Genomic DNA, 21,825 nt, shown 5'->3' on the forward strand with positions numbered 1-21,825 from the left:
TTGGCATAAAATAGACAAATTAGGTCTGTGTTGATGGTGGGAAAATGTAATTTGATTACCTGTGGGTTTACAGGATAATAATGGTTCCTTTGGAGGGTTTCAGGAAGACCATTATGTATGCCTCGTGATCCATATTCTTTCATTTTGTCTCTTTTACGAGTCTCAGTTTTTCTATGAAGTTTTTATTACCATGAGTGGATTCTTTTTTTATACTCTGTCCGATTTTTTTTTTTATTTTCCATCTTCCTTCTCCTCATCCTCTTCCCTTTTAGCTCAGATCGGATTCTTGTCTGTGTGTTCTACAGAATTCTCACTCGTCATTACATATTTTGCTTGCATTAAATTATTCACTGAGGGAGACAATGGTTATTGTGGAGAAACCTCTGGGAGTGGAGTCAGCTCTTGCCTTTGCTGAAGGCTAGATACAAATCTGTTCAAAAGTTAGAATCTCCAGGCTTCGGTTTTCCATAGGTTGAAGAAATTAGACTCTGTAATTCCTAATATTGCTTGAATTTCTAACAGGGAATATAATTCTGGAATTTTGAAGGAATGTTTCAGGACTGGGGACTCCTAACAAATACTGCTCACATGGAGGAAAAGAGATTTTTCACTTAGGCAAACCCCATGGAGAAAACGGCCATTGTTTAAGTAATAAGTGTCTTCCAAAATGAAGACTTTTTGTGACTCTCAATATCTAATGATCCTGAGTTCTGAGATTACCGTGGGCTTTTTATCCAGGGCAGAAATTTGAAATAGGTATGATAGTTGTGATCTGTTGACTTTTAGAGTGAAAAGAGAGAGAATGAACAATCTAAATTGCCAGTTGTCACTAATGGTAGAATGTATGTCTGCAATTAAAAGTCCCTTACAAAAAGGAGGTGGGGTTATAGGTGAAGGGTTGTTTTTTTCTTTTGTTTTTTGGGGGTTTTTTTTGAGGGAGGGAGGTTAAAGTACAAGACATATCTCTGTATCAGCTTAGGGCTGAAGTAATGGACAGAAAATTGAGACAACAGGCCTGGAAGCACTATGTAGTGGAGCAATTAGGCTGCTGCATCTGTCATTCTATTGATCTTTTGGATTGATTCCATTTATCTGGTGGGCCAGGCCAGTGTCTCCTGACTACCTCCCCTCTGTCAGTGCATATTTGGAGGGTGTATATATATATATATATATATATATATATATATATATATATAGTAGAGACCCTTTCTTCAGGGAGACTTACTTGGATGTTAGGACCCAAGCTCCTTCCTCTTCAGTGAGAGCAGCAGTAGTATACTGTTATTTTCCCAAGAGAGATAGATGTGTCTGAGTGATTCCTTCATCCTTCCTTCCTTCCTTCCTTCCTTCCATCCATCCATCCATCCACTTATTCAATGAATAGTCATTGAGCATCTCTCATACACCAGGCACTGTGACAAGCACTGGTGAGTCAGTCCCAAACAAGCCCAACAGACTTTGGTCTCATGGAACTTAGAGCCTCTCCCATCTTAAATTTCTGATCTTTCTTCTTTCCCCTTCCCTCCCCTTCTCAAGCCTCCTAAAGATTCAAGTATATTTTTGTCATAATCAAAAGCTATTTTTTTTTTTGATGGTTAAAGATTATGTGTGGCACAAATCTTAGAGAAAAAATTCACGGGGTTTTGTTGGCTGTGATGCACTGTAAATGCTTTTTTAAGGTCCCCTATTGGGATTTTTAGATTCCTTGGAGCAAAGCTTTGGCCTGTTGAAGTAGGTGAGCTTTACTAGCCATTTATGTATACGGCAGTGTGTGGCCTCCTCCCCTCATCCTCAGTGACTTGTTTTCTTTGTGAAATTCTCTTGTCTTTAAATTTCTTTTCTGTCATATTATGTAAGATGGACACCTGGAATTATGGGAGAACTACTTTATGTTACTTCATAAGAAAAAGGCCAGCGAAGAAATGGCTTTTATTAATAATGCTAATAATTATTAATATAACATTTATTATTATACACCAGGCAGTGTATCTAGAATTTCTAGTGTGGTATGTATTTGTTTTTCCAGAACAATATCTTCTTTATTGAGATCTGATAAAGTAATCTGCAAATTGCAAGGGCTCCAATGTACTGTTGACTCATTGTTCCTTTAACCTGTTTTTTTCTTCTTGATTAATACATGACAAGCCACTCTGGATCAACTTCAAATTCTTTCAAGGATTTAGAGCTATTTTTATAATTTAAGACATCTATAGATTCTTTTCAAGTTTAGTACTTGGCAGTGTTCTGGTACACACCTCCCAGAAATCTATGTGTATTGTCATATCAAAGTGGCCTCTTTTGGAGCCTGACTGCTGTGGACTTCAGCTTATTGTGAATTATTTATTATTATTTTTTAAAAAGATTTGTTTTTTGTTTTAGAGAGAGAGCATGTGCATGCAAGTGGGGGGAAGGGGCAGAGGGAGAGCATCTCAAGCAGACACCTGCCGTGCTGGGGCCCACCTGGGGACTCAATCCCACAACCCTGAGAGCATCACCTGAGCTGAAACCAAGAGTTGGAGGCTAAATAGACTGAGCTACCCCAGGTGCCCCTTATTATGAATCACTTAAATGAGTAGCACTTATTGCTAATCCTTTGCTAGTCTAAAAAAATTCTGTATGATAAACCTCAAGGATGCCAGGTAGTAATATGTGGATTTTAAACATACCATGTGTGCTATACTTTAAAAATACCAGAGTTCAGAATCTAATTCAGTGGATAGAAAATCTCTATTTCAGAAATAACTCTTCAGTTCCCTTTAGAAATCCCATTCCAGGGGCACCTGGGTGGCTCAGTCAGTTAAGCATGTCTTAGGTTCAGGTCATGATCCCGGGGTCCTGGAATCAAGCCCCAAGTGAGGCTCCCTGCTCAGTGGGGAGTCTGCTTCTCCCTCTCCCTCTGCTGCTCCCCCTGCTTGTGCTCTCTCTGTCAAATAAATAAATAAATACAATCTTTTAAAAAAAGAAATCCCATTCCAGAGTAGTATATCTAGATTCCTTTTCTCAAACCTTCACAACAATATATACCTCTGGTAGATGGGCATGATTCTGAAACTGAGCTTCCATCCTTTACACAATCAGGCAAATTTAGGATTCAAAAAACTGTGTGTGTGTGTGTGTGTGTGTGTGTGTTCTGGCAATTTTCTTTTCTTTTTCTTTTTTATTATTTTTTAAAGATTTTAGTTATTCATGAGAGACAGAGAGAGAGAGAGAGAGGCAGAGACACAGGCAGAGGGAGAAGAAGGCTCCATGAAGGTAGCCTGACGTGGGACTCCATCCCCGGTCTCCAGGACCAGGCCCTGGACTGAAGGCAGGCGTTCAACTGCTGAGCCACCTGGGCTGCCCCTTTTCTTTTCTTTTTAAAGGTTTATTTATTTATTTATTTTAGAGGAGAGAAAGAGCACAGAATGGGGAGGGACAGAGGGAGAGGGAGAGAGAGAATCCCAAGCCCACTCCCTGGCGAGGATGGTGGATCCTGACCCAAAACCAAGAGTCAGACACCCAACCAACTGAGCCACCCAGGCGCCCCTATTCTGGCAATTTTCAAACACACACAAAAGTAGTAAGAGCAGAATGACCTTCTGTGTCATCATATTTCTTCATTACCAACATTTTGCTAATCTTGTTTCATCTCTTAACCCATTTTTGTCTTAGAGAATTTATTTATTTTTTAAAGATTTTATTTATTTATTCATGAGAGATGCAGAGAGAGAGGCAGAGACACAGGCAGAGGGAGAAGCAGGCTCCATGCAGGGAGCCCGATGTGGGACTCAACCCCCAGACCCAGGATCAGGCCCTGAGCCGAAGGCAGATGCCCATCCACTGAGCTGTCCAAGCATCCCTGTCTTAGAGAATTGAAACTAACTCCCAGACATCATATTTTTTATTCATAAATACTTAAGTACATTTCCTGAATTTTTAACGTTCAGGTTAAAAATTTGAGATACAAATGTGTTGTTTGTTTTTGTTTTGTGTCTGAAATTAGCTTTGTTCTATGTCGATAAGTTTAGTTTTCCTTCATTCACTCTTGTCTCTCCTTAACTGCCACCAGAAATTTTTGTTGTTGTCATGGCCAGTGGTTACATACTGGCCCCTTTGTAAACACAGCATGGCAACTGCACACTTTATGGGTATGTATAAGTGATTTAAAAACTTTGCTCTCGTTGACTATTTCTCTTTCTTGGTAATCAGATCATGAGTGGAAGATTTTTACTTTAGGCATGAATCATCACTTTCCCATTATAAGCTCTATGAGTTTATGCAGGAACAGAGTGGGTATGTTGAGTATAGTCTGGTAAAAGGAAACTGGATCATTTGGGCAGACAAGGCAAACATGAATGAATGAATGAATTTAAAGATCTTATTTATTTATTCATGAGAGACACGGAGAGAGAGGCAGAGACACAGGCAGAGGGAGAAGCAGGCTCCCTGCAGGGAGCTCGATACAGGATCCTGGGACCCCAGGATCACACCCTGAGCCAAAGGGAGACACTCAACCACTGAGTCACCCAGGCACCCTGGCAAACACAATTTAGATTTTATCCGAGTAACAATTATTCTACTTCACAATGTAGTCCCATGTGTGTCGCATGCTCTGAAACTCGGATGAGTTGGCTAGCTTTAAAAACATAAGTACAAAAAAAAAAAAAAAAAAGTACAAGAATGAGGTCATTTTTGATAGTTCCTGCTTTACTTCTGTTCCCTGTGATACCACTGGCTCTGATGCAGTGACTGGTAACCTTTTCAGCGGAACTCCCACCTCCGTATACAGCCATCGCCAGTCCCGATGCCAGTGGTATTCCAGTAATAAATTGCCGTGTGTGCCAGTCTCTCATCAACTTGGATGGCAAGCTTCACCAGCATGTGGTTAAGTGCACGGTTTGCAACGAAGCTACGGTAAGTGGGGCTTTCCATTAATAAAGCCTAAATTGTTAGCTGACATCTTCTCTCTAAAGGAGATACTCCAGTAGTGTTCCTGAGAAAGGTAGATATGGGCTTGATACAGATATGGCCATATTTTCTCATTCTCTTTTATCATACAAAGATGTCTCCAGGTATTTAAAGCTAATTCCATTGCAAAAATTTCATGGTGAATTGAAATATAATGCCATTTGGCCCTTTACTTTCTAACATGAGACTGACCCTAGTCGGGTATTTATAAGTATCTTGTCTATCCACATCACACCTAAATCCATTTTGATTTTCACAAAAATGATGACATACCAAATTTCACTTTTATGCAGGCTTTGCAGCTTACTGTGTCAAAAATTATTTAAATTTTCTTTACATCTATAGGATGTTGTATGGTTTTTCTGGGCTTAAGTTTATTCATTTATTATTGATATCTGTGCCAATGTGTTTGCAAATTGCTTGGCATTTAATTCTATTTGCTTGATGGTAATTTAGAGAAATGTTCAAAACTTTTGAAGGGCACTTTTTTAACTGAACCTTAAGAAGAACAACTACATTTTAAGTAAAAGTTTTACAGTTTCAAGTAATGACCTGGTAAAGTGTATATTGGTTAGATTAAATATATTTCCACTTCTATGGTTAGGCTTTATTTTTAAAATTTCAATCTCTTGCAAAATCCGCAATTAAACATTAAATTTAAATGTTAAAATAATATTTAATTGGTTTTTGTGTATTTTTCCTTTTCAGAAAAGCCTTTAAAAAAGTCAACCAGAGATTATTGTGCCTCTCAGAGCCATGAAACATATGTACTGGGCTTTATACATTTTATTAAAAAGTCATAAAATAAAACCTTAAGTCATGAAACAATATATTTCATTGTAAATATGTATTTTTCATAAGAGACATCATTTGGAGATGAACTTTACTGTGTAAATAGAGGCGATACCTACAAAACCAGATATTTTCTTTTTTTCTTTTTTTTTAAGATTTTATTTATTTATTCATGAAAGACAGAGAGAGAGAGGCAGAGACCCAGGCAGAGGGAGAAGCAGGCTCCATGCAGGGAGCCCGACGTGGGACTCGATCCCGGGACTCCAGGATCACGCCCTGGGTCGAAGGCAGGCGCTAAACTGCTGAGCCACCCAGGGATCCCAAAACCAACTATTTCTTTTTAGGTTGAACACTCACTGGCAAATTTAGCATTAACCTCCATGGCGCTCATTTTGGAGCTAGCAACCAAATAAGAGTTGTCAGGCATAGATGGCAATTAAAAAATAATAATAATAAAAAACACAACAACCCAGTACTTTGGATTTGATGTTAGTGTTGATTTTTTTCTCTTATTCGGTCACCCCTACAAACTTTTGTTCTTTAATGAGTAGAAAAAAAAGTTTTAAAGCCTTCGATTTACCCTTGGAAGTGAACAGAACAAGCTATGGATTTAGCCAACAGCCTCAATCTGGCAACTCAGAAATGATAAGTTCATTATACTGGAACAATAGGATTTGGGTATAAATAAACTATTTCTGGACACAGAGTAAGTTATGCTGACATTTTTATATCATTAGAACTCCTTTTAAATAAGGAAATATAAGTATTTCTCAATATTCTACAGAAAATGAATATTTTCTCTAATATTTAATAATTACATTGCCTTGTGTGAAATCAGTTATATTACAGGGAAAGAAAAGAAGGGAAAATGTGTGTGAGGAGTGCTTTAACAGATGACTTGCCAATGTTTGCAATGTGATATGATCTTAAATTTATGAGTGAAGATGTGTTAGGCAACTAGCAGCTTCTCTGGAGAAATTCTGGGTTGAAAAGAAGAGGTAAATGGACCAGGGTCCAACAGAGCAGCTCCCTTCTGTTCATGGTCACTATTCCTTGCTTAGTTTCACTGTAGTTCATCCTCATGTCACCTAAAACAGGAGATCACTGTGTCTGTTCTCCTGGGTAGCCAACTCTGGTTGGATCCTGACATTCCTAAGGAGATTAAAAAAATGAAATATAACAAAGCAAAAAAACACAGCTAATGAAGTCCTTATTTTAGTAGATAAAATTGGGAGAGGAAGGAGAGAAGGTGGGGGAGAGAAAAGATGGACAGATTTTAGAAAGACTTAGGGAATCCAGAATTTCAGATAAAGGGAAAAAGCAATTTCTAGGACAAGTTAATGGAAAAGTTGAGACGTTCTGGAGGAATAGTAGAGGTAACTGGCTGTGTGATTGATTATGAGTGAGATCTGGAGGCTGATGAACTGGGGTTTGCATCCTAGTTCTGCTACTTGGTAGCTATCAAGATAAGTCCTTGGGACTTACCTTCCCCACCCTGTGGTTTCCATATATAGAATGGTATTATAATAATAACATCTACCTAATAGGGTTGCTCTTGGGATTACAGGGGTAAAGTGCCCAGCACAGCACCAGACAAATACAAATTCATTTTACTAAGTAAGAATATTAGAACTTATGCATAAGGACAATGCCATTTTCACCCCTGTTTCCCTGAAGATCAGACATGGGAGGCATGGGCGGGCACTAAGGACCAGTTCTAGTTCATTCGCCTTGTTTTGTAAATGAGGGAACTGAGGTCTAGAAATAAGGTAGGAATAAAAAGAAAATGTAAAAAAGCTTTTCATGTACCAAGTACACATTTACTTAATTGGAAAATTTGGATACACAGGAAATAACCCAAGTTCTGGTTTCTTGATATTTTAGATTGGCTAGTAATACTTTCTGGATGTTTATAAATTTTAGATATTCAGGTTTTATCTGTAATATAATTTAATAAATTGTTGATGACTTATTGCTAACTTTTATGTATTTCTAACATATTTATTTTTCTAAATAAATAAAAATTTATTTACCTAAATTTTTAAATCTTTTTTTGAAATATCTTACAGATACACAGAAAAGTTACAGAAATAATAGTACATATTATCTACAGAGAATTCCCACAGACCCTGTACTCACATTCCCCAAATGCATTAATATTTTGTCACATTAGCTTTCTCTAAATAAATAAATACATAATCTTTTTTTTTTTAAAAGATATTTTAGGGTAATTGCAGACATGAGGCTCTTCTACCCCTAAACATTTTAAGGGGAATTTCCTTAAAAAAAAAAAAAGGACATTCATTTATATAATCATAGTACAATGATCAAATGCAGGAAATTAACATTAATACAATGGCTATTATTTGATATTTGGACCTAATTCATATTTGCTCAATGACTCCATTAAAAAAAAAAACAACCAACAATATGATCCAGAAGTGAATCCAGAATTCCATGTTGTATTTGGACACTATGTCTCTTTAATCTCCCTTAATCTGAAACGTAGTCTTTGTCTTTGATTGCCTTGACATTTTCAAAGAGTATAGGCAAGGTGTTTTGTAGAATGTTCCTTAGTTTGAATTTGTCTGTTATTCCCTAAAGATTAGATTCAAGCTATACATTTTTGGCAGGCATGCCCAGGAGTGATCATCTAATCCTCTCATTGCCTCATAGGTTATTTACATTAACAAGCCCAAGTCCTTATTTAAAGGAGTGTTTTCCTTGGTGTTTATTCTTGCTTTTAAATTTTCTGTAAAGTTTTTAAAAATGGAAGCATTAAGAGTTATTGCAAGTTGTTTGCTTTTAAGTTAAAAGATGTAATAAAATTAATCACTTCTTATATTCTAGACAGAAAAAAAAAAGTTCAAATTTGTTATATACTCCTCTTTGCTCACTAGTTTGCTCTTCCCAAAGAGGTGCAAGAACCTTTAGTGAATGTTTGCACCTGGTAGGACAGATAGTTGACTTTGTCTGGTCTTAAAACTTTAAAGGGAAAACAATTCTTGTTGTGAACTTAAATTTTCTTCTCATATTAAAAGGGCATTGCAAGCTAGTTTTGAAATAAGCCCTTCACAATTACATCTCTGCAGCCCCAGAATTTCTTAGAGTGCTTGCCAACATTTGAGCTATTTAACACCATGGATGGTGCACTTTTCCTTAACCAGTACTTTGGTAGCTCTATGGGGAACCTAAGTTTTTAAGGAACCACTTCCTTTTTATATACAAACGAGCTTTGGCAGTCTGTCCTTTGGTTAATTTGCTGTGTTTGCATTTTCTTCCCTTATCTAGCCAATCAAAAACCCCCCAACAGGGAAGAAATATGTTAGATGCCCTTGTAATTGTCTCCTCATTTGTAAGGACACATCTCGGCGAATAGGATGTCCGAGACCTAACTGGTAAGAGATAAAAATTCATTCATTCATTCATTCATTCATTTGTTCATCCAACAAGTACTTATTGAGAGATCATTATGTGCCAGGCTTTGTTCTAAATAGAGTCTTTGTTCTCAAAGTAATTACAGGACCAAGATTATTATTTTTTCTTTGTTGAAGGAATGATGTGATTAGTTTGAAATTATTGGTCACAAGTATTTGTAAGATATAATATTATTGAATGAGCAATGAAAGTTTTCTTCATGTTATATAAGTACTTAATGCCCTGTAATAAATTAGTGACTCCTTAAACTTATTTAAAAGTAACCACTTATCCCCATTGTTATGTATATAGTGAAGTTCTTAAGAATACTTTTAATAAAGGTATTTATGAGCTCCCTAGTTGCAACCTGCAGACCTTTGTTATCTAAATAAATGGAATAAACCCTTTCTGTAATGCATGTAGTCAAGTGTTTAAACAGTTGCAAAAAAGGTGTTTCTAAGAACACTATTTGCAAGCCACTTCTTGCGTGGGTTATATCAGTGAAGGGAGGTGAACCCAACTGTAATATGTATATGAAGTGATTAAGATCAATTCAAATAAAGATGTTTCAAAAAAAAAAAAAAGAAATAAAAAAAATAAAATTAACCACCTAGTTTACCTTTTATGTAATTCATCATAACCTGGAAGTGTTTTAGTTATCGTGTCCCTCACTGTGTGCTGTACTAGTCTCTGCTGAACATAATCTATGCACTAAGTTCTGGAGCTTTTTGCCTCTTCCATTATAGATGTCCCCAGATAGAAGTATATCAAGACTTCAACTCTGTTTTTTCTGTGATTTCTGCCTCTTTGACCATTATATGAATTGTTTGCAACCCCATCTGATGGTAGACTGGGGAAGAGAAAGGAAAAAACCTCTCATTTTCCTTTTTGCCCAACTCTGGTTAAATAGACATCAAAGAATACCAGGCTACCCAGAGAAATTTTGTTGTGACTCAGCACTTTGGTACCTTCATGGCACATGCATATTTGTTGATGTAGCATATTTTAACTTGTGTAGTCTCCTACCAAACTCAACTTGTCTTCCTAGATAGAGAAGGATAAAAACTATTCTGATTTGAATTTGTAAGAATTTGGAAATGGCAGTTAAAAGGTTCCAAAGGCCATTGATTAGAACCAACTCCATAATATATGATTTCCATCACAAATATTTAAAAATCCTCATTTTTTTGCTTTTGAAATATTGAATATTGCTACTTCCTGTGAATTTGGCTTTAAAGCCTGACAATATGTAAAACAAGTATAATCTATTTCCAGTGCTATGCCATATATTACAGGTTTTGCCCTCAGTCCATTTATGGAATAGTAAAGCTGTTTCCTTTCTCTCTACAGTAGACGCATAATTAACCTGGGCCCGGTAATGCTTATTTCTGAAGAACAACCTGCTCAACCTGCATTGCCAGTCCAGCCAGAAGGTACAAGGGTTGTCTGTGGGCATTGCGGAAACACATTCCTGGTAAGTAACCAGACATTTGCCATAGGGACATCAATATGTCATAGGGACATAAAAGTAGGTCATGGTCACATATTCAACTACTGCTCATGGCCTTACACTTTTATCTGAGTGCAAATTAATCAGAAGATTAAAAGAAAACCTTTTTAAGAAAGACAGTTAATCAGAGGTGCAGCTAGGATATACTGCATATTTTGCGAATTAGATATAAGGCACATCCTCTGATTGGTTCATTTGCTAAAAGGGGCCTCTCTGGGTAGGCTAATGAGAAACAGTGCCCTTTCCTTCTGGGCTTAGCAACATGGGTGTCTTGGCTTGGTGCGTGGCTGAAACTCTCACCTCCTTAGCAGAAAACAAAGTGCAAAGTCTCATGTAGTGGCCCAGTTTCACAGTATCTAGATTCAAGAAAAATTCTTCTTATAATGCATCAAATGTTTTCTGATTTTTAAAAATTAAACTTGGAGTCAAGGGAATTAATTCTGATGTACATAATTAGATAAAATACTTTAAAAAAAACAAGAAGGTATAAGTAGTAAGATAGGAGTAAGATAGGAGCAAAAGTGACAGGAGTTCTTATTTTACTACTTTTAACTTTAACCCTAAGTTGATTTTTAAAAGTTAATTTCATAATACTTTACTCTGTCAGGAAGATTTCCTTTTGTTATTCAGCCTTCATGAGGAGACAAAACATTTTCCTTAGAACCTAAGTATTAATGAAAACTTCCAGAAAAAAAAAAAAAACAACAAAACAAAAAAAAAAACAAAAAAACATAAGGGATCCCTGGGTGGCGCAGTGGTTTAGTGCCTGCCTTTGGCCCAGAGAGCGATCCTGGAGACCTGGGATCGAATCCCACGTCAGGCTCCTGGTGCATGGAGCCTGCTTCTCCCTCTGCCTGTGTCTCTGCCTCTCTCTCTCTCTCTCTCACTGTGTGCCTATCATAAATAAAATAAAATGAAATGAAATGAAATGAAATGAAATGAAATGAAATGAAAAGAAAACTTCCAGAGTATGAACACGGGAGGGCTGAGGTCACAGTCTTCCATGACAAGATCTCCTGTTTTGGGATAAACTAAGAGATGAACCTGTTCAAGAAAGTGTAGATGATTTGCTTTTTTCCTTTCTAATTTTTATTTTAGTAGAATGATTCATGTACATAACTTCAATGTCAAGTAGGGTTGTAAAGCTTATAGGGAAAATAATGGTCATCCCTAAATACTGTCCCCTAGTTACTTTGAACTCTTTCAGCTGCCCTGCTGGTATTTACCAACATGTGTTTGTTTGTTTGTTTATTTATTTATTTATTTAGACACAGAGAGAGAGAGAGAGAGAGGCAGAGACACAGGCAGAGAAGAAGCAGGCACCATACAGAGAGCCTGACATGGGACTCCATCCAGGGTCTCCAGGGTCACCCCCTGGGCTGCAGGCGGCGCTAAACCGCTGCGCCACCGGGGCTGCCCCCAACATGTGTTTAAATTCTTTGCTTATCCATTTTTTTCTCTTTAATTAGGCAATTTTAGATATTACCTATTACCCTGTACAATGGAGGTTGAGGATTTAGCATTCATAGCACCTTTCCCCTACTCATAGTCTTTCTCTTGACTCCATGGTCCCAGTAGAGTTTTAATATTTTATTCAGTTAATACTTAGTGTTTACATTTTTTATGATTACGTAAATTATGTTTACAGCTGAGCAAAGTAATATACTATATTTCAGTACTGTATGGTTTTTAAAATTTTTTTGAATTTGTTAATAATTATCTGTCCTCCTTTTGGGGCACCTGGCTGGTGGCCTGGCCAGTCAGTAGAGCATCCAAATCCTAATCTCTAGGTCATGAGTTTGAACCCTACATTGAAAGCAGAGTACTTAAAAAAAGAATAATTGTCCCTCTTCCTTTTGAATTTAATTTCCGATGTACAAATCATTAATTCTTCCCGTACTCTTTCATAGAACTATAAAATTGCTATCAATATAGTCAAACACATCAGGGAATCTACTATTATTATTGAAGTTTCTTGCTATACAATTGCCACCATGGGATTTCTCTTCATCATTATCCTAGGAATTCCTTTTTCCTTTTCCTGTATTGGATCCTGTGCCATCCTCACAGTCTTTAGTTTATTCTTTCATTTTGGTGTAGTACATCCTTTCATAGCTTTCTGAGAAAAGATGCAAGGAAGTAAATTTGAGACCTTTTACTTAAACAGTTTTTCTTTCTTTCTTTCTTTCTTTCTTTCTTTCTTTCTTTCTTTCTTTCTTTTTTCTTTCTTTCTTTCTTTCTTTCAAGATTTTATTTTTGGTGGTGGGGAAAGAGACAGAGAGAGAGTGTGCATGAGCAGCGGGGAGGGGCAGAGGGAGAAGAAGACTCCCCACTGAGCAGGGAGCCCAGTGTGGGATTTGATCCCAGGACCCTGGGATCATGACCTGAGTTGAAAGCAGACACTTGACTAGTCAGTCAAGCCACCCAGGCACCCCTTAAACAGTTTTGAATCTAATCTCACATTTACTTTATAATTTGTCCAGCTGTAGAATTATAGGTTGCTAATTGCTTCCTCTCAAAAATTTAAAAGGCTTTTCTCCATTGATGATGAGAAATTCAACTGCTACTCTGATTCTATGTCCTTTCTATCTGACTTTTTTTTTTATTTTCTCTTTCTTCTTTCATTTTCTCCAGTGCTCTGAAATTGCATTAGAATTTGTCTTAGAATGGATAAAGGAAATGTCATACATGCACACAGAGGAATATTGCACAGCCACGAAAAAGGATGAGACCTTGCCATTTGCAGCAACATGAGTGGACCTCAAGGGCGATATGCTAAGTGAAATAAGTCAGATAGAGAAAGACAATGATTTCACTTATATGTGGAATCTATAAAACAAAACATGAACAAACAAATAAAAAAGCAGAAACAGACCTGTAAATACAGAGAACAAACTTATGGTTGCCAGAGGGGAGGGGTGTAGGGGTTGAGTGATGAAGGGGAGTGGGAGAAAGTGTGCCAGTTATGGAATGAAGAAGTCATGGAATAAAAGGCACAGCATAGGGAATATAGTCAATACAGTTGTTCACTTGAAACTAGTGTAACATTGTATGTCAACTATACTCAAATTTAAAAATGTGAAGAAAAAATGTGTCTCAGGGAAAATATGTTTTAACTCATTGGGTACTTATTGGGCCCTCTTATAGTCCACATTATTTTCTTTGTTCATTCTTTCTAGAATCCTTTATATTAGATCATCTGAATTATTCCCTTTCTTCCCTTTCCTTCCCTTTCTCTTTCCCTTCCCTTCCCCTTTCCTTCCCCTTCCCTTCCCTTTCCCTTCCCTTTCCCTTCCCTTTCCCTTCCCTTCCCTTTCCCTTCTCCTTCCCTTTCCTTCCTTTTTCCTTTCCCTTTCTTTTCTTTTCTTTCTTTCTTTCTTTCTTTCTTTCTTTCTTTCTTTCTTTCTTTTTCTTTCCTTTTTTTTTTTAACATTTTCTTTATAGTTTTCTCTCCTTTAGTTACTGGGAAACTTCCCCAATTATGCCTTCTAAACTTAATTCTAAATTTTAATTTCAGATTATTTAACTTAATTTTTAATTTTGAAGCGTTTTCCTCTGTTCTATGGTTATTTTTTTCCTTTTCCTAAAGAGCATTCTCTTCTCTATGGCATCTTTCTGAAACTATTAATTCTGTCTTTTTTCTGAGGTATTATTCTTCTTTATGCCTTGTCTCTGTTTTCTCCCCCACTTTTTCTTTCTTTTCATTTCTTTTTTTTTTTTTTTTTTTGTGATAGAGATCTTACTGACAGGTTCATTTATATTTGAGGGTTGGTCACTGATTGAAAGCTGTACTCATGCAGCAGAAGTTAAGCTCGTTCCTTCCTTCCTTCCTTCCTTCCTTCCTTCCTTCCTTCCTTCTCTTTCCTCCTCCTTCTTCCTCTTCCTCTTCTTTTTCTTCTCCTTTTTCTCATTTCTTGAAGAACTGTCAACTCTTAATATCAAAAAGTCTTTTTTTTTTTTTTTTTAAGATTTTATTTAACAGAGAGAGGGAGAGAGAGCAAGCATAAGCAAGGGGAGGGACAGAAGGAGAGTGAGAAACAGACTCCCTGCTGAGAAGGGAAGCCTGATGCAAGACTCCATCTCAGGACTGGGATCATGACCTGAGACCAAGGCAGACGCTTAACTGAGCCACCCAGGTGCTCCTCAAGAAGTCTTCTTTGAGGGCAACTTCCTCTGGGAAACAATCCTCTTGTTTCTTGTGAGTAATATGCTGGGTGACAGCATTTAGGAGTTAAGAAAGATAATGAGAAGAAGGTCTCATCCAATGTTCAAACCACAGACTTTAATTAAATTCCCTTCTTTTTAGGATGTTTTATCTTGCCTTCTGCTATGCCTGGTGTTTCTAAGTCCACAAGCTCTCTAGTCCAGTTTCTTTTTGGAATAAATTCCTCTTTTCTTGCATGCACTGGGGAGATGAGGCTTTCTGCTTTTGTCATGTGTAGGGGAAGAGTTTACAACTGACCCTGCTGTTTGTGTCACTATTTCTGGCCCCATCTTGGAAAACATGTAATGGCCTCAATCACTCTGTCTTTCGTCAGTGTGAACCAGCTTTGCATTGACATATCTCTTGGCAGACAACTTTCAGCATCCCTTTCACTAAGCCAGCTGCCAAGTCTCCACTAGCTTTCCATTGTCCAAAAATTTGAGGCCATTTCTCCTCTTTATCCTTATGGTATTATATATTTTTAAATTCATTTACTATCATTTTGGTCAAGTTTGGGAAAGGAAATGGAAATGCATGCATCTATTTGATTTACTATACTTAATCTGAATTGGTAGGATTTTTCTGAGCTAGTAGGAAAAGATAAATCTCTCTTACATTTATGTTTTATCGATTAAATCAGTGAGTAAGGATATAAATTAGAGAATATAGTTGGTGGGAGTAATTAACAAACTTTCTTTTGAAAATTACTGTATACTGCTTTTTTTCCTATTTAGGAAAGTTTATTGAAAAAAAATTTATTGAAAAAAAAATTTAGTTGTCCCTGAAGGCACCCAGTCATTTCACATGATCTGTACCCTAATTTTTTTTGTATAAAAATTACAGGTTAAGTATGAAATTAGTAAAATGCAGCATATGAAACTTCATGCTGAGCCTAGACACAAGTCCAAAAATAAGTTACTCTATATTAGTAGAATAGTGTTCACAGTATATGTTTCCTAAGTAAATCATAGTTGAATGCAATTTTGAGAACCATAGTTAAAGATATTTTGCAACTTGCTAACTGCAGGTGTCCACATTTTCCTTCTACCACATAATCTGTTCCTTTGATTAAGTGGGCAACATCTACTGGGATCCACAGAATGCAGCAAAAACAAGTAGTGGTTATTTATCAAGATTTGAGAAATCTGGGCAGCCTGGGTGGCCCAGTGGTTTAGCGCCGCCTTCAGCCCAGGGTGCGATCCTGGAGACCCGGGATCGAGTCTCACATCAGGCTCCCTGCATGGAGCCTGCTTCTCCCTCTGCCTCTGTCTCTGCCTCTCTCTTTCTGTGTCTGTCATGAATAAATAAATAAAATCTTAAAAAAAAAAAAAAGATTTGAGAAATCTGGTTCACCTTTAGTATAGTTTCCTGAGATCTCTGCTCCACTGAAGTCAAATGTAAGTTTTTTCTGCATTTAGTCTTCAACACGCAGGGCTCAGGTTCATATTCATTATTCTAGAAAAATCCAGCAATTTGCTGCATCTGTTTTTGTCTTTGTGAACAATATGGACCATTCTTCTGTTCCCTAATCAGCTGTTGTAGAATCAAAGAGCTTGCCCTTAGGCATCTTGCGACCACCCAGGGCCAGTGGCACTGCTGACTCTGTAGGCCACACTGGATGTCCTGCATAGGCATGCCTGGCAGCACCTGAACTTCAGGGAATACCTCCTCCAAGGTCTGGTACCACTGGCCCCACAGCATCCCACATGGAACCACCCTACTGCGCTCCTCAAACAGGGCCAACATTCTCCAGTAGCTTCCCCACTGCAACCCCAGGGAGCGAGGTTATACTTCTTTAACACAGGGCAATACACTCTGTACAAATTGATAGACATCAAGTGATTTGACTAAGTTAAATATATTTGCTATTTTCTTTCTTATATGTGAACAAATTACATTTCAAGATACTATTTTTATTTTTATTTATTTATTTATTTATTTATTTATTTATTTATTTATTTATTTATGATAGTCACAGAGAGAGAGAGAGAGAGAGAGAGAGGCAGAGACATAGGCAGAGGGTCCACGCACCGGGAGCCCGCCGTGGGATTCGATCCCGGGTCTCCAGGATCGTGCCCTGGGCCAAATGCAGGCACCAAACCGCTGCGCCACCCAGGGATCCCCGAGATACTATTTTTAAATCTTCAAAACAGATTTCAACTTGGGAGAACTTCCCTTCATAATTACCTTACATTTGCATTTTGTTCAGTTATATTTTGTATTCTAAATCCTTGCCATGGGTAATCTTATAGCCACATTATAAGTGAGCTGATTTCATATGTTCACAAAAACAGATTGAGTGCATACCAGGCACTGGGCTATATGCTGGGGAAGGAGGAACGTACATTTCCTGCCCTCATGGAGTTTTCTAATCTGATTGGAGAAGAAAGACAATTAAAACAAAAATGATATGAAATGTGTTAGATTACAGTAGGAAATAACAGAGTGTTCTTAATGCACGGCATAGAAGTACCTAGCCTGGAGGAAGTGACACTATCCTAAGAGTAATGGGAAGCTTTTTAGAGCTTTATAATTAATTCTGTATAAATAGATGCTATGTATAGAAGGATTGCATAGGGACAAGCCTGATGAGGAACAAGACTAGATGTTTAGCTTTTATTATCCAGAAAAGTGAAGATGATGGATGGGAATAGCATAAAGATTTTCAGAGAGAATTGACATGCTGACAGTAGGGTAGATAAGGGAATGAGGTAAAAGGAAATTCAAAGACGACTGTTAAAAATTCATATTTAATTTTTTGAAATCATCTGGCAGTGAATTCTAGAGAATGATCCAAACTGACAGGTTAAAAGATATGTATGTGACATGATTTTTTTTATTACTTATAAAGGTAATTTATCCATTTAGATCCTTATACAACCTGGGAGAAAATTACTAAAGTAATGTACAATCCAGAGACTAACTTCTAAAAGTAGCTTTTTTTACTTAATATTTAGCACAGACAAGTGAATCATAATAGCACAGTAAATATGATTAAAATTTTTAATTCTTTAGCAGGAAAGGCTGTTTTGAATTAATACGTGGTATTGAAAGATGATATAAAAATTCCTAGAAAACGAAGTTTTTGGTGTTTAAGGGAACACCGTATATACCTAGGGGGTAGCTATTACTTTTGAGAGTTTCAGATTAATGAGAGATGCTCAGTGTCATAAAAACTAAATAGGATGCAAATCTCTTAATTCTAATTCAAGAACTTTGCCTTATCCTTATTATTATGCTGATCACAAAGGGTCTTATATCCTTTGAGTATGTTCTTTGTCCTTCAAGCTTTCAACTATTAGGATTCATTTACTTTTTCTCTACCTTGTTTCAGCCTTGGATTACAAGGCCTAAAAACAATTGAGACAGATTATAAAGCTCAATGACATTGAAAAGGGAATATGAAAAAAAATCAGGGACTGAAAAAGAAAAGGACAGAAACACATGATAAGTCGTAGAGAAGAATATAAATATGCATAATATTTAATCCTGTGCAGTTGTTAAAATTAGCCTCAATTTTAGCTGTGAGACTTCTGGAGTCAACAAAAAGAGAAAAACATGATCTATTATAAGATATTCCTGACACTTTTTTGGAAGATCACATAGGAGAGGGTTTATTGGAATTGTAACCTGAAAGAGAATGATTTCCATGGGTTAAGATAAAAGAACAATGTAATGGACTATGTCCTCGACAACTTTCTGTTTATAATAACATCTTCTAAATATATCAGTGTTATAATACTAAAGTTAAATTTACTGTGAATCCATACTTATCCACACTATTCCTTTCACAGCTTGGTTGGAAACAATGGTGTACAAAACCAATGTTTAGAAAAGTTAGATTTGTGTTTTCCGAAGTATACTCAATATAACACTCATTTTATAGAATAATAATAGGTATTCAGTGAATGAAGAGTTCCATGGTCATTGGGAATTGCTACGATAAACAAAAAACTGAGCACAAATTTTTTTACAAGTGTATTCTTTAGCACTTTTAGCATGCATTATTGTTACCATCCAGGAAGGAGTTTTAATGTGGTATTTATGGACAGTTTTTAAAAAAGATTCATTTATTTGTTTTAGAGCAGGGATAGGGTCAGAGGGAAAGAATCTCCAAGCAGACTCCCTGCTGAGCACAGAGCCTGACTTGGGGACTAATCTCAGGACCATGAGACCAGGACCTGAGCTAAAACCAAGAGTCCGAGGCTCAACTGACTGAGCTACCCAGGTGTCCCTCCAAACATTTTTCAACCTCTAAGCTATTTTGAGGTCATCATCTAGTCAGAATAATGTTTTGAGGGATGTTGCTTAGAAAATAGTTTTCCAAAAGAATAAAGGGAATACTTAGCCTTTAGCTAGCCCTGCATGAAAAATAAAGAAGTTTCTTAAGACACTGAACAGTGGAGTTTAATTTTGCATTTCTATGGGGGCAGGTGTTCTCTGTTGCTGATAAAGCAGGTGGTTTGTCAACCAATACTTGACTATGGGGTTGGCATGCCCCAATAAAAACGTAACACAATCTACAATATATGCCTGAATCATAGATGATGATTCAAACTTTGCTCTGAAGTGAGCCTGTGTAGTACCTTCAGTCAGGGTCAGATTCTCATTATTTGGACATAGGACATATGGTTTGGTGTCATAGCGGATAGTAACAATATTAACTTGCATAATTCAAAGTAATGACATCAGTTACCTATTGTATCCCTTAAAAAAATAAAATCCAGTAAGGTACTATCAAAGAATTCATTTTTAGCAGTATAACTTTCTTATGGCCTTCTAAGATTGATTTAAAAAGTATATCTTGGGGAAACTAAGTTTATCTGTTACATAGAACAGTTAGAAATAAGTCAAATATTGGATGACCTGTACTAAAAATGATTGAGTTTTAGAGAAGTTGCCTTTAATCTTCTGATAGAAAATAGATAATTTTTCCCCCTATTGAAGTTCTAGTAATAAGATTCTAAGAGTACAGAGGCTGCATTTTAGATAAAGGAATAGTAATAAATCAACTTCCTTTCAAAAGCACAGGTATTTGCATTCACTTGAATAGATTATGGCAAAATTATTTCTAATAATAGATGTTCTTCTGTTCTTAGTTTGCTGCATTTAAGTGAATACTGGGAGATAACAAAACCCAACGTGTTAGGTTCCTGGCTGTATAATTTACTAATTACATAATAAGGTCTTAGCTGTTTGCCAGTTATAATTGAATTCACCATGATTAATCTATGCTGAAATGAAGAACACAATTAAATGATAATATTGGACTAAATCATCTCTTTAGGTTGGTCATTTAAAATTCTGGAATTCTTATGCCAATTTTAAGCTTGGATTTTGAGTTCCTCTTTGCTCAAGGGTTTCATAACAGCTTCCTTAACTACTTTGTTTTTTTAACTATGAAAAACTTAAATTGTTATTTGTAAATAAAATTTGAAATGATGTCACAAGTTCAGCATCTGTCCTAAAACTAAATACAGTAACATAAAAAGGGACACGTGGGTGGCTCAGTCAGTTAAGTGTCCAACTCTTGATTTTGACTCAGGTCATGATCTCAGCGTGGTTCCGCTAGGCATGGAGCCTGCTTAAGATTTTCCCTCCCTCTGCCCCTCTCCCACCTTCCCTCTCTCTCTCTCTCTCTCTTTCAAAAAAACACTCATCACCTTGTCCACCTCAGGTTGGGGCGGTTGGGCCTGTTGGGCCTGTAGAAAAAAAAGTACTCGGTAAGATTTCTGGATTCTTCACTTCTTAATATTCTGTAGAACTCAGGAAATTTTTGTTTAGCACATGAATTCTGGCATTTTTACTATTAAGCTTTGCAATAAGTTAACTTGTTACAAAAGTATGAAAAAAAGACTTACTGGCACTGGAACAAAAAGTAGCCTTGGCTTGGCATTCTTAGATGTTGAAAAATAATTATTTTGAAAAGAGAATGAGCATTCATGTAGAGTTTCATCCCTAGTTTATTTATCAGGAGACTCTATGTGCCTACTGTGACTGAGATCATTTCCAGGTTAACTAACTTTCTTTGAGGTTTCCAATAAGAATGAAGAAAGGGAAGTCTAGGAAAATATTTGATTTTTTTCTTTAAAGTCAATAGTTTTTAAAAATTAAAAAAGAAAAACTGTTACATATCAAATGCTTTCTGAAAGTTATCTTCTATTGTGTGGAAAACATTTCGAAATGGATAATTTATTGAAGCTCTGCTATACCTAGAACTGGAAGGTTTGGAAAGAGATGTGATTTGGAATCTTAAATATTATTTTTATAAAAGAAAAGTTGTTTTGGTGATCAAACTGAAGTACTTAAAGGAATTCTCCTAAAACTCTAAAGGAAATATAGAAGGAATATAGAAAAGTAAGCAAAGTGAAAAATGAAAAAAAGCATTTTTAAATAGACATTTTGTGATTAAGATTTACTTTAAATTTATATTGCACATCCTTTCTAAGGCTATAACCCCCTACCAGTAAACCATTTCAAGTATCTTAATAACAAGGAAGGTAGCCCCTTCTATTACCCATATTTACAGGGAAGAAAATTTGCACCATAGAAGGAATATCTTTTTATTACATAAAGTAAGCAAGGACAGAACAGAGAGCAGCTGCCTGACTTGAGTTCTCTATACATTTCATGTGTTTTGTTTACTTTGTGGACTTCCGCATAATTAGATTATAAATAATGTGTTTTAGTAATGAATTTAAATATCCATATATTTAAAAGACTAGTCCTCAAGACTTTTTTAAAAAAGATTTTATTGATTTGAGATAGAAAGAGAGGGCCCAAGCAGGGGTGAGGGGCCAGGGCAGGAGAGGGAGAGGGCGCCTGGGTGGCTCAGTGGTTGAGTGTCTGCCTTTGGCTCAGGGCATGATCCTGGGGTCCTGGGATCAAGTCCCACATCGGCTCCTTGCAGGGAGCCTGCTTCTCCCTCTGCCTGTGTCTCTGCCTCTCTCTCTCT

The 21,825-nt window shown here is 36.7% G+C and overlaps 1 protein-coding gene and 1 pseudogene across 1 annotated transcript in view; one reads left to right on the plus strand and one right to left on the minus strand.

Moving 5' to 3' along the window:
- The window catches only part of PIP4P2 (phosphatidylinositol-4,5-bisphosphate 4-phosphatase 2), a 56,278-nt gene that overhangs the window by 18,032 nt on the left and 16,421 nt on the right, over positions 1-21,825 (plus strand). The window contains exons 2-4 of the mRNA XM_072734342.1: positions 4,745-4,893; positions 9,031-9,137; positions 10,507-10,630. Of these exons, the coding sequence (XP_072590443.1) occupies positions 4,745-4,893; positions 9,031-9,137; positions 10,507-10,630 (380 nt within the window). The remainder of the gene's footprint in view (positions 1-4,744; positions 4,894-9,030; positions 9,138-10,506; positions 10,631-21,825) is intronic.
- On the minus strand, positions 16,151-16,616 carry LOC112930955 (nudC domain-containing protein 2 pseudogene; annotated as a pseudogene).

The sequence above is a fragment of the Vulpes vulpes genome, chromosome 13 (assembly GCF_048418805.1).
Source record: "Vulpes vulpes isolate BD-2025 chromosome 13, VulVul3, whole genome shotgun sequence".
In the NCBI taxonomy this organism is placed as follows: Eukaryota; Metazoa; Chordata; class Mammalia; order Carnivora; family Canidae; genus Vulpes; species Vulpes vulpes.